Source organism: Lepisma saccharinum, chromosome 3 (genome assembly GCF_977018435.1).
Source record: "Lepisma saccharinum chromosome 3, izLepSacc3.1, whole genome shotgun sequence".
In the NCBI taxonomy this organism is placed as follows: domain Eukaryota; kingdom Metazoa; phylum Arthropoda; class Insecta; order Zygentoma; family Lepismatidae; genus Lepisma; species Lepisma saccharinum.
In genome coordinates, this window is record NC_139231.1 from 45,554,271 (window position 1) to 45,567,902 (window position 13,632).

At 36.8% G+C, this 13,632-nt stretch overlaps 1 protein-coding gene across 1 annotated transcript in view; it reads right to left on the reverse strand.

The window, feature by feature from the left end:
* Window positions 1-11,634, reverse strand: part of betaggt-I (geranylgeranyl transferase type-1 subunit beta) — a 75,577-nt gene extending 63,943 nt beyond the window's left edge. The window contains exons 1-3 of the mRNA XM_083118497.1: window positions 11,276-11,634; window positions 2,920-3,044; window positions 1,916-2,144 (exon numbers count right to left, since the gene is read on the reverse strand). Coding sequence (XP_082974623.1) covers window positions 1,916-2,144; window positions 2,920-3,044; window positions 11,276-11,388 — 467 coding nt within the window. The 5' untranslated portion in view covers window positions 11,389-11,634. The remainder of the gene's footprint in view (window positions 1-1,915; window positions 2,145-2,919; window positions 3,045-11,275) is intronic.
* Between the last annotated feature and the right edge of the window lie 1,998 nt (window positions 11,635-13,632).

Sequence of the window (13,632 nt, forward strand, 5' to 3'; positions counted from 1 at the left end):
ATGATAATGAACAACATTAAAGTAATACCCAGTAACCACAGGCTACTAATAGGAGATGTGGATGATAAAAGAAAAATATCAAGAAATATTGCATACTAAAGTGCCAAGAAATGAACCCAAAGGAGAAGAAACAGAATGGATAAGATTTAAAACAGAATTAGTAGAGGCAGCCGAAAAGGTATGTGGAAGGACAAGCAAGATAAGAAAGAAGAAATAAACACCATGATGGAATGAAAGAACTAGAGAGGCAGTGCAAAAAAATTGATACATTTAGAAAATGGTTTAAAGTTAAATCACAAAATGCACAAAACGAGTGTGTGGAAAAGAAGAAAGAGGCAAGAACAATAGTAAAGGAGGAAAGAAGAATTTGGATAGAAGAATGGGCCAAAGTGTCTAGATGGATACAAGAAAGTATTGTATGGATTAGTGAGAGGAGAAGAGAACGAGGAGACAGGTGTAAGCTAAGGGATGAAAGGGGAAACGTTGTAGAAGAGGATGAAGAAATAAGGACAATGTGGAGAAATCATTTCGAGAAATTGCTGAACATGAAAACAGGAAATGAACATGAAGAAGTGAAGGAAAAAGAAAACAGGAAGGAAAAAACGAATATCACATGGAAAGAAGTGGAGGAAGCACTGAAGAGAATGAAGAGAGGTAGAGCACCTGGAGTAGATGAGGTGCCAGTGGAAATGATACTAGGAGCAGGAGTGATTGGTGTGTAGTGGCTGGAATTAAGTATGGGGCAGAGACTTGGACAATGACAGAGAGAGAGAAAAGAAAGATGCAGGCAGTGGAGATGAAAATTTTAAGGAGTATATTGGGGAAGACTAGAAGGGATAGAATAAGGAATGAGGAGATCCAACATACAGTGGGGGTGGTGAAGTTTCAGGACAGGATAGATCAGGCACAGATGAGATTGTTCGGACACATGCAGAAAGACCAGTAAGAGCTTACAATGCACAAGGAGTGGGAATAAGGCCAAGGGGGAGACCAAAATGTCGGTGGAAAGAGCAGATTGCAAGAGCAGAAGAGGACAAGATTGAAACACTGTGGAAAGAGACGAGACATGGAAGACCAGGAAAAAATGGAGAGGCTTGACATCTATGCCAACCCAGCTAGAGGCAGGAAACGGCGAAGGATGATGATGAGTTCCTTCTGAGCAAGTGTTCCTCTCATTTCTTTTTCCTTCCTTGATCACTTAAAACATTGCTCTCTTTTCACAAACTCTTTCCAACCAAGATTCATTTCTTGCTATGCCTGTTTATGTCACAAATCACACACACTCACTGTTACATTCATACGTACCATGGTGCAAAGAATTTTTAAGAGGTAACTGTCATATTTTCATTACTTCTAGGTATATGCCAATATGAAACTTTTCCAGATATCAATAACAGACATAAAATTCAACACTACTAGTAAAATTAAAGAATAAAACGTTTCCATTGTACATGACACTGTACCATTCTGGTAGGATGACACTCATCATTGGAATTAGCCCCCAAAAAATGCAACACAAAATATGAGAAACACACCACACACTCAGCCTCACTGATTCTCTGGCATTCCTAAACCTGAAGGTTTATAGCAGCAGCAACATGCATCTTCCATCTGTCCCTAATCTGGACAAGACCAATCCAATTGACCATCCTTAACAATTTCCTTCATGGCTACCTTAATACCATTATCCCATCTTCATCTTGGCCTTCCTATAGGTCTCTTACCATCAGGTTTCCTAGCAATGATCCTTTGTATCCTCTCCCATGCATGCTGTTTGACCTGCTCACTGAAGTCCTCCAGATCAAATTATTCTAATAATACCAAGGAATGAATTTAGATTATACAGTTCAGTATTCTCCATTCACCTTAAAGCAACACACACACAGCATAAAATAAGGATATTTTGTGCACAAACCTTCCATCTTCCTGCTGCAATGCTCTCACCCCAGTAATGATAGCGTCTCTATTAATTCTGCTCAGATCATCACCAAGAATGACAAGAGAAGCCAGACCAGTGTATGTCATAGCTAGATGACTGCATGCATAGGGGTTGTCTATGTTTACACTCTCGCCACAGTTCTCCTCCGTGAAGATTATTGTACTTGAACCTTGGAATCCACATCTCTTCCAACTTTCATTATATTCTGAAAAATAAAATTGCAAGTCATGTGTTTCCAATTATCACAAGGTCCCATTCACTCCGCAAAATAAAATTCCCTGCCTTTTCCTGATACATTTAAATAACTTTCCAGATTACCAGATGATACTTTAACATGCAAATAAAAAAAGTATTGTGGCTTCATTGTTGAATACTGTAGAAAGTAAATAGTGAAAAAGAACATTTTTATGTGAAATATTTCCACAAAAGAAACCAGTTACGAGGAAGAAATTAAATGTGTTTTGAGTTTCCAATACTGTCAAGAAACAAATATTTATGTCCCTAACTTTTCCAGGATTTCGATGCCAGTAAGAACCCTATTATAATTATTAAAACTCAAATTTCTAGTAAAAAAAATTAAATAAGGTTTTAAAACTGACTGAATTTCCATAAATTTAGTGGTCTGTGTTACTGGGTTGAATATAATTTAAAGTTTGATTTGGAAACTTCACTCTTATTGCACATAATAAAAATTCCCATTTTAATAAGCATACTATCTATAAGCCTATCTATCTATCTTGACCTATGGAAAAATGTGCAATATTAAGAGGTTCATTTCTTTTTAAGGAAGTCTTATTTTACATTCCACAGGGACTTCCCTTGCAATGCCCATGATTATGGAATAATTATCCCTCTGTTATATATGAATGAGTATCACCCAATAGTGGATGCATTATCCGACCTTGAGATATGCTAAGGAAAAAAAGGTTTGGATATATTTTAATATATATTTTAGAAATAAACTTAAAATTGTTACGAACCTACATCACTTGGTTCTATCTGTAATCTGTAAATCCAGTCTATTATGTCTTGCTTTGTATCTTCTAAAACATCCAAAGCATTTAATATATCCATTCCAGATATAGCAAAAAATGCCATGGTTAACCTGAAAAAAATTGTATGCACAAATATCATGACAAAAACATCATGAACAAATTACTAATTCATAATTATTTAATGTAAATTATTACTTAATGACAAATCTGCTAGACCTAGATCAAAATTCAAATTGCAAAATGTGTTCGGTGTTCATTCACCAAGAATATGGGGCATTCCAGCGTTACGTGTGTGACATTTTACACACAAAATGTATGGTTCTAGACAAGAATTGGATCAAAATATTCATAATGAACTTATTTCATAGAAATATGAAGTACTTTATGGTGGCTGCTAACAAACTTGAGTATGATGACATAGGCTCAATGCATGAAAAGCATTAACAAAAGTGCATTACATGTGTGACACTTTAAAAATGTAGCAAATTTTGACTTCATTTGCCAGTGAAGCATATAGGCTGCACATGCTAGCAACTTTTATTGGTGAAATGTGCAAATTATATGCATTCACAAACATCTAAACCTTAATGTAATTAAAAACCATATTAATTTTCACATTAATTCATTTTATTATTTTCGTGGAATGACCCATATGTATATTTTTAATAGTCACAAAAAATACAACCAACTAGAAGATGAAAATGTTCTACTTGATGTAATAATTTTAATGGTAAAGTTTCCGAAATATTTTACTTTGTGTTTACAGTTTTTACAAGCACATAAACACAACTTTTGCTGTTACATTACAGGAGAAGATACGCTCCCTTCAATCTGAATAATGCAATTATAACAATGGAATGAATTTAACAAAATAATAAAGGACTAGTTACACAACGAATCTTGTGAATAATATTACATTGTTGGAACATAATAATTTAACTGCGAAACAGGCAATGTATTACATTATTATATATATATATTAATATATTATTATTATTGTAAATGAAGTTGTCAAATTTTAATTAATGATCCCAAATATAATAATTCACAGTCATTCTCCTTTCTACAAAAATTCTTGAACACTTCTGTTAGATTAAATTTCAAAGGGGTGGCTTACCCCACTTGTGTAAAGTAAACTCCATAGTGAGTCCATATTGCCATTCTTATTATTTAATTTCCTCCAGTGTTCTTCCACACTAAACGAAGAAGCATACCATACATTCAAATCTGTTTCTCCGGTGATTTTTTTTTATTATTTGAAGATAGTCTTTGTCCTTTTAGGAAAAACATTTAAAAAACACTTCCAGTATTCTAAGAGAATGTTGACATGGATGTGAAAACTGCAACCAGCAAGAAATAATTCTACAATACAAGTAAAAAGTACACACGAGAAAAATTACACTACTGAATGTTTAAAATGATTTTTTGCAAATTTTATAGGAGTATTAGGAAGAGCCTTAGCATACTAGAAACGATTGTGGGCGTAAGTTCGAAGCCTGGAGAAACTAGTAAGCACAGTTAACAGCTTCGCTAAGTATTAGGTATGTATAAATTATGATTTTAAAAAGTAGCTTACGTGAGCATCCCGTGGTATAGTGAAAACACATTTCTTCAAATTTACAGGAGAAACTACTTACGGAACTGAGTTTCTGTAGACTTTTGGAAGCTCGTGGAAGTGTTTTCTCCCTTCGTTGAACTTATTCGGCCGGTAAATCATGTATTTTTTGACATTAATGTATCTCCGATGCACGATAGCTCTTGCCACCATTACCGTCGACTACGTGAATCAAATGTTTTGCGTGTTGGATTATGTAACCCCCTGTTAGTGTAGCAACCACACGGTAGTTTTACAAGATGACGCGCGAGTGGGTTTCTCCTTTCCAATTTAATTTTCTGTTTGCCTAACTGGTACTACTTTACTATAGGGGTGACACCTACAGAGTGTCCGAAAAGTCACGCAACCCGGTGTTTACGACCGTATAACGGAATAGCGAAACGGAATGAGAAGAAACGCTTTCCGCCAAGAGAATGCCCTGTATATTGGGAAAATTTAGAGAGACAAACATATGTAAGAACATGCATGTTTTAATAACAAATAAGCAAAGTGTTGCCAAAGGCGGAAAAAAAATATTTGCAAATCGTGTATATTGATGCACAGAACTCACCGAGGTAAATTATTGCAACATTTCACAATACCAACGAACAACTTGGATGGCCATCTAATGAATTTGACAGAAAAAGAACTTTGACGAAGTTTCAAAAACATTGCAGAAGGGAATAAATGGCCTGTTCCAAAAATCGATGTTTTCACAATATTACGAGGGACACTGGCAACACTGTTTGTGTCACGTGTCACTAACAGACGTGTTTCACCTCAGGCTATCACACTAAGGCACTTTTAACGACAAAGGAGAAAGTTGGTTATTCTCGAACATATGCAATAAATTACATACACCTTGCAACCCTGAAAGGTGGGTATCCCTACAAATTAAAGCAAATGTTTGAAGTGTCCATCATTTTCTTGGATACATAAGTTGGTTCCCTTGATCATGTTCTCAGATACCTTTCTGAGGGTTGCAGCACCGATATTATTAATTTCCTGTGTAATGTTTCGTTTCAGCTCCTCCAATGTTCTGGGTCTCGTTTGGTATACTTTCCCCTTTAAGTAACCCCACAGAAAAAAAATCTCCAGATGTTAAATCGGGCGAGCGACTGGGCCATAAATCCTTGGATATTAGACGATCACCAAAAAATTCTCTCAGCATAGGAAGAGATTCATTAGATGTATGGCAAGTTGCTCCATCTTGTTGTAGCCAAACATCACGTTCGTCTTTTTCCAGGAGAGCAACGGATTGCATTATGAGATCCCCGTACACAGCAGTATCCACTGTTGTCCCAAAGAATAACGGTCCCACAATACGACGTCGTGATATTCCACACCATACACCGATTTTCGGAGAGTGCAAGGGTAGTTCATGCAACTGATGTGGGTTTTCTGTCGACCAATGCCTGGAATTTTGGCTGTTGACATACCTATCCAATTGAAACCACATTTCAGGGTTGCAAGGTGTATGTAATTTATTGCATATGTTCGAGAATAACCAACTTTCTCCTTCGTCGTTAAAAGTGCCTTAGTGTGATAGCCTGAGGTGAAACACGTCTGTTAGTGACACGTGACACCAACAGTGTTGCCAGTGTCCCTCGTAATATTGTGAAAACATCGATTTTTGGAACAGGCCATTTATTCCCTTCTGCAATGTTTTTGAAACTTCGTCAAAGTTCTTTTTCTGTCAAATTCATTAGATGGCCATCCAAGTTGTTCGTTGGTATTGTGAAATGTTGCAATAATTTACCTCAGTGAGTTCTGTGCATCAATATACACGATTTGCAAATATTTTTTTTCCGCCTTTGGCAACACTTTGCTTATTTGTTATTAAAACATGCATGTTCTTACATATGTTTGTCTCTCTAAATTTTCCCAATATACAGGGCATTCTCTTGGCGGAAAGCATTTCTTCTCATTCCGTTTCGCTATTCCGTTATACTGTCGTAAACACCGGGTTGCGTGACTTTTCGGACACTCTGTATATATCATTTATTTCGCACTTTTTTACATAATGTCTATTTCTTACATTTGGGTCATTCCATGCCAAACCATCCAATGGTGGTTGCATGACCATTTTAGAAAAAAAACATTTTTAGTGCATATATTTGTACATGTTTCTAGATATCAAAACCAATGTTCGAAAGAAAATATTGTCTTTAGTTCTCCTGGGGCAGCCATTTTTCCAACATGGCGCATGGATTTTTTTTGCTGATTTAGCACTTTTCAGAAACCTTGTATCTCAAAAACCATTAGAGCTAGAGACCTGAAACAAAATGCATTTTGTAGCTAATGAAGTATTCTTCCTATGATATTCAGGTATGTTTTGCTTGAAATTGCATTGTAAGTATGAAAATTATGGTGGAAAATGGGGTAACAATAGTTAAAAAATTGCATTTTTAAGCCCGACTTTCTTAATGAAGGGGTTTAGTCTAAGGCTTGATTTTTTTTCATGTGTAGACCTACCTGCAGGTGTCTGTAAATAAAATATCCGTGCTTAGAAATGCACCTCTTTTTTACAGCATGGTCTCAAACATGGCCATTCATTGAATTTTGACAGTTTTCGGGGTTAAATATCTCAGATGGGTCCCTTTTAAAAATTCTGAAATTTGGCACATAGGAAGCCCTTCATGAACCTAATTCACAGTAAAAATCTCAACTTTTAGATTCAACTCATTTTGGTCAATATGAGGTAACGTATGTCACCTAATTTCTGACGTTGCAAAGTAAGGTTACACTACATTCCATACTTAGAATAATGAAGTCTCTTCTTTTTCTTTTTTAAATTTGGGTTAAATAAAGGCTCAGAAAATATAGTAACATAAGGTTTTAATACTTGACTTACCATAAATTGAAATTACAAGGTATGACAATTGAAAATCTGCGAAATCTCATTGCAAAAGGTTTGCTTTATTAGGTACCCACGACCAGTTGGTGTTGTCAGCTCCAAAACTGAGCTTCCCCCATATTTTTATCAATGTAGCAGTACATGCAGCTTAAGATAGGCAGTGGCATGCCCAGGAATTTAGAAAGGGAGGGGAGGGGGGTTACATATACTTTTTTTAGTATACAGCCCTGTTTTTGCCACATTATCCTGCCTTTGACGTAATTGTTTATGGAATACTAGGCCAAAGGTATTGGGTTATGACCCCCACAAACCCCTCCTTGGGCACTCCACTGAAAGTAGGCTATTTATTTTGGAGTGTCAAAGCTGGTAGAATATATTATCTTTTGTTTTCTTTATTTTCCACTTCCAAGAAAAGACATTTGTTGAAACAGATGTGAGTCATGCACAGCAGAAGATTCAGAGACATGTTTTGATAGGATGTGAGGCAAGCCTGGAATTGATCTGTGCATGTACAATCTCTGCTGTCATTCTTCCTTTGCCTAATGTGCCAAGAGTAGTGACTTGTGAATGTTCGTTATCTGTGACAGGAAAAGGAGTGTTCTGTAATATTTTTAACTGGAGAGGACTGTCATAAATACCCTTTTGGTAAGGTTCCCAAAGACCTAACTAATCTTAACAAAGTCAGTGAAAATTATAACACTTCTTAGGTCAAGACTACAGGTGTATGGCTTAGAGACAATATGCAAATACTATTAAATATAGCTTTTTATATGGTAAAGTATGTTGTGATCTTCAGAAATACCTCTTAAAGAAAAGGTTAAGTAAGGTAAGGTAAAAAAAGTGTCAAGAAAGCCTTATACCAGTTAAATCAATATGCCTGATATGTTGGAGTAAAAGTTTCATATGTGGAGAAAGTGACTCACTTAAATGCCAGAATTGAAATCATGTCTTTGTGCCAAGCCAAGGAAAACTAAAGGAAATGCATGAAGTCGATTCTGTTTTTTATGCATCTCCTGTTTCAAAACTGAGGAGGCTGATTGCAGAAAAACAATAAAGTGATTTTGCTCGAAAAACTATTCACATCCTACAAGGAGTGCAAAGGAAACTGGAAAGTTGCTTTTCACTAAGTATTAAAACTGAAGAAAAGGAAAGCAAGTGTGACAATCCTTTGCGTGGCCAGTACAATCATATAATTGAAATTATAAGAAGAAAAATGTAAATGAGCAAAAAACTAATGTTGAAAAGGTCAGAATCATCAGTTTGATTGCTAGCACTTGGTCAAGAAAAAATATGTGATGAACTGAAGGTTTCTGATAATTTACTTAGGAACTTAGTGAAAGAACAAAGAATCCTGCCTGATTTAACAAACAGAATGAATACGAAACTGGAGCTGCCAACACCAACTGGCCATGGGTACCTAATAAATCAAACCTTTTGCAATGAGATTTCGCAGATTTTCAATTGTCATACCTTGTAACTTCAATTTATGGTAAGTCAAGTATTAAAACCTTATGTTACTATATTTTCTGAGCCTTTATTTAACCCAAATTTAAAAAAGAAAAAGAAAAGACTTCATTATTCTAAGTATGGAATGTAGTTTAACCTTACTTTGCAACGTCAGAAATTAGGTGACATACGTTACCTCATATTGACCAAAACGAGTTGAATCTAAAAGTTGAAATTTTTACTGAGAGTTAGGTTCATGAAGGGCTTCCTATGTGCCAAATTTCAGAATTTTTAAAAGGGATCCATCTGAGATATTTAACCCCGAAAACTGTCAAAATTCAATGAACGGCCATGTTTGAGACCATGCTGTAAAAAAGGGGTGCATTTCTAAGCACGGATATTTTATTTACAGACACCCTGCAGGTAGGTCTACACATGAAAAAAAAATCAAGCCTTAGACTAAACCCCTTCATTAAAAAAATCGGGCTTAAAAATGCAATTTTTTAACTATTGTTACCCCATTTTCCACCATAATTTTCGTACTTACAATGCAATTTCAAGCAAAACATACCTGAATATCATAGCAAGTATACTTCATTAGCTACAAAATGAATTTTGTTTCAGGTCTCTAGCTTTAATGGTTTTTGAGATATTAAGGTTTCTGTATACTGCTACATGAGCAAAAAAAGCCATGCGCCATGTTGGAAAAATGGCTGCCCCAGGAGAACTAAAGACAATAAATTTTTTTGGACATTGGTTTTGATATCTAGAAACATGTACAAACATATGTACTAAAAATGATTTTTTTCTAAAATGGTCATGCAACCATTTTTTAAAAAATTGGTTGATTTCACATGGAATGACCCATTTACGAGTACATACTGTTATTCGTTATTTCAATTTTGTAACACACATTATGGTGATAGCGTTCTGATTCATCGCGCGTTGTGAGAGTGTTTTTGTCGATTTATGCAGTGTTGCAACCTTCTTCACCAAAAAATACCTACTTTCATGCCCAGATTTGATATTATGCTAATACCTCACAAACCATTCACGTTAGCCCCACAAACCATTTTCCGTAAGGTTAGGCAAGCATAGTTAAAAAAAAATTTTAAAATTAAAAATACTCGACACGTCATGTTCTAGTGAAAACACGACGAGTTTGAAACACTGACTACGGGGTTTACGTCATCAACACATGGAACATTGTGCTCCCGTGCAGAAAGCAAATGGCGGCAGCAGAAACAGCGTGTCTGACAGAGATTTTCACAGAAAACAACATGCATTCGCATTAAAATGGATCAAAACTACATTCACGAACTTCCACAACGCTACAGAAAATAATTTGCAAAAGAACTTTCTCCTGTAAAAAGTAAGAAATCCGTCACCCCTATAGTAAAGTGTTACCACCTAACCTTCCGTGAATGGTTTGTGGATCAATTTTCACTTAAAAACTTTCTGTGAATAGTTTGTGTGGCATTTTTCAGTTAATAAGTTTGGAAACACTGCATATCAACTGACGCTAGACAACGCGAATCAAGATTTGCCCGCCATATTGTGTGTAACGAAAGCAATTTAGCAACGAACAATAAATACTTGTAATGTGAAAAATTACACTTTTTTCAGTGAAAAAAAAGCAAAATCTCACGTTCAAAAATGTTCCGCTATGCATAACAGGTAAGTACAAATTTAAATAATTAGGAAATAAATGAGAGAAATGTGTTTTCACTATACCATACTGTTACCAGCAACCAGTTTTGGTTTCCAGTCATCTCATGAACAGAGGTTTGGTGGATTTTCATGCAAGGCTCGAAGGGGATTTCATGCTCGAGACCAGATATTACATGATCAGTTGTTGGAAGCGTTTACAGAGTAATTTTAATGCTAAGAGACATAAATCTGAATCACTTAGCATATGCAATACCTCTTTGCATGCAACCCGTGTGAAATAAATGCCAGGAGGAGTACTATCGAAGATAATAGTAAAGGAATGACTGCTCACAAACAAGGGAAAATTTGTTCTCCAAACAAGACAATAAGTAATCACCATGACTCTGAAGTATGGGTAAGAATTTACAATATAATAGAGAATGTCTCCAATTTCGTTAATATTTGGTATACTAACTAATTTTGGCCTTCTAATCACGAATCTGTTGTTAAAATGCGGGGGTCACGTGTGCAAATTGTACATTATGCACGGGTAGCCCCACAAACCATTCACGGATAGCTCCACGAGCCATTTCCGGTTCGGTTAGGTTATGTTAGGCAAGCTTAGTTAAAATTTTGTTCGTAAAACAATGCGATACAGCTCTAAAAAAAATCAACTTTCATCGGCTTTTTTTCCGATTTGCACACGTGACATCAATTGTTCAGATTTATCGGTATTTATGCAGCATTACATAGAGAAGGATCATAATAATGTTGAAACTTCACAGTGAACTTACCTTGTTGAATCATACATTGACAATCTTGCTGGGAGGATTTTCAAATATCGCTGGAAATATTTGATATGTTGCCTTCTGGCTAAAGGAACTTCAGTTTTCTCACAAGAAATCATACTCAGTGATTTGTTTATTATAAATAAATTTAAAGTTGTCTACATAGACGGATGGAAATTTCGTTGACTTAGGTAATCCGTTCTTAAATGCCGCACGCCCACAAAACTGTACATAACAATAACAAAATTACCCGTCAACATACACACTCCCCATAAAAGTAAACATCTCACAAGTTGTTTCCAACATATATCGTGTCTTTCATGAAATAATCAACCTTCAGTCAATCGTTTTCAGTCAAATTTACTCTGTTGTCTGTTGGAAACAAACATGATTTCACCTGATCCAATCTGCACGGGTCTCACTTACTGCACAACATTTGAGACACCTTGTGTTCTGACGTCACGGAACGCAGCTGTTTAATTTCAGGATACATGACTACGTTGTTAGATTAAGCCAGCTATGTTTAGTTCTCTTAGCCTAAATAATATTTTTTCATTGTATTTATGCTAAGGGACCTAACCTAACAGGCCTAACCTGACCTCGTATTGGTTCTTCATCTGACGTCAGAACACAAAGTAGGAACACTGTTGTGCGACAAGGGAGACCCAATCTGCACTGCCAAAAACAACGACAAGACGAATTATCCACCTCTGTAGTAAAGTGTTTGGGAAGAAAGAACAATCAAAGTGTAAAATCATTGGCCGAGTCTGCTACCACGCACGTGTCAGCAGTAAGAATAAGCGTCAAATTTGCTGCTGCCACGTAATTCGTCTGCTAAGAGTATGTTACAAATCTTAAGAACTGATTAAGACGAGAGAAATGCAAATTTATGATTAGTGGGAATGAATGTACAGGCAATTTAGAATCTTTTTCTTTAGAAAGCATTCAGCGATATTATTTTAATCAGTGGCGTAGCATGAGCATTTCGGATGGGAACGCCAAGTTCGAAGGAAGGGTAGGCCTTTTTTTTTTTTGCTTAAGAGTTTACTTATGGAATTAGCCGACATATGTATTGTCTATTTAAAATCACAATCTCATTGTATTTATTACATTAAGTCAGCCAGGTTCCGATAAAACATGATCCATGCTTGTGTTATCTAGAAAATAAGATGCCTCAGTGCGCAATAAATGCTTGGAGCACTGGTGTTTTATACAATTTTTAATTAGATTGCTCAAGTCAGAAACATCGTACACCATTCGGAGTATTTTGCTCCACACGTATAACACATGTGTAGCAAAACAATATTTTATAATCAAGGAAACCTTTCGGCATGACGCAAAAAAACCTACCTGAATCAAAAGCGCCTCTAGAACAACACTAGACTTCATTGTTGTGGATGATACAACTATTGATTGATTTGGTTTATTTTACTTCGCTTTCTACCACTTTTGGCTAATCGCAAATATGAATATGAGTGATGATATTGATGAAGTTGATGAAGAGACGCTCACAAAGAACAAACATGCGTAGGTCGGGATTCGAACCGGATACCTCTGGCGTCTTAGCGCGCTGTGCAAAACACTCTGACACGAAGGTATGTGGATGATCCAACAATCGTACACTCTACTGACGTAATAGTGCCTATTAGTAGTAATTCAGAGTTTCAGACCACTGTTTATTGTATCTTGAGAATGCTGATAAACATTTTAAAATAATTTTGTCAAGAGATCATACGACGTCAGTGAATATTGCGTATTGTAGAGGCACGAGGTTTGTCTATGGGCACGAGCGCGAAAAACCGGGTAGCAATTCTACTTCTGTCGTCTGCATCGGAAGTACAGCGCCTTGAATCGGTAGGCAGGAAAGGTCACATGGCCCCTAGAACCAATCAGGTGCTCCGTACGCCCGCGTATGGCGAGAGCATTTCGCCCGTGCTGTAGAGATCCAAGCCACAAGCTTTCCCTTCTCCTCTCTGCCTACAGCTGGCAGCCGACGAGAAGAGCGCTGGCAGAAGAGGTGTGACCTATGGGTGTGACGTACTGCCAGGCGACTCCACTCTTTCGCGAGGGGGAGGTGCTCTTCCGCCAGAACTCTTCTCGTCAGCTTGACAATGACCCGCCAAGAAGAAAACAAGACTTCCTTCTCCCCGACCACCCCTAAATTCTGCAAATGAACCTGACCCTCCCTTTCCCTCTGTGCCCCGTCTCCCTTCATTCAGCGCCCAACCCTGTGGCCGAGTGGTTAGCACATCGCGCTGCGACGCCAAGGGTCCCGGGTTCGAATCCTGGTCGGGCTTGGTTGTTTGTGAATGTCCATTCATCAATTTCATCATTTCATCACTCATCCCCATCTTCGCAAATTA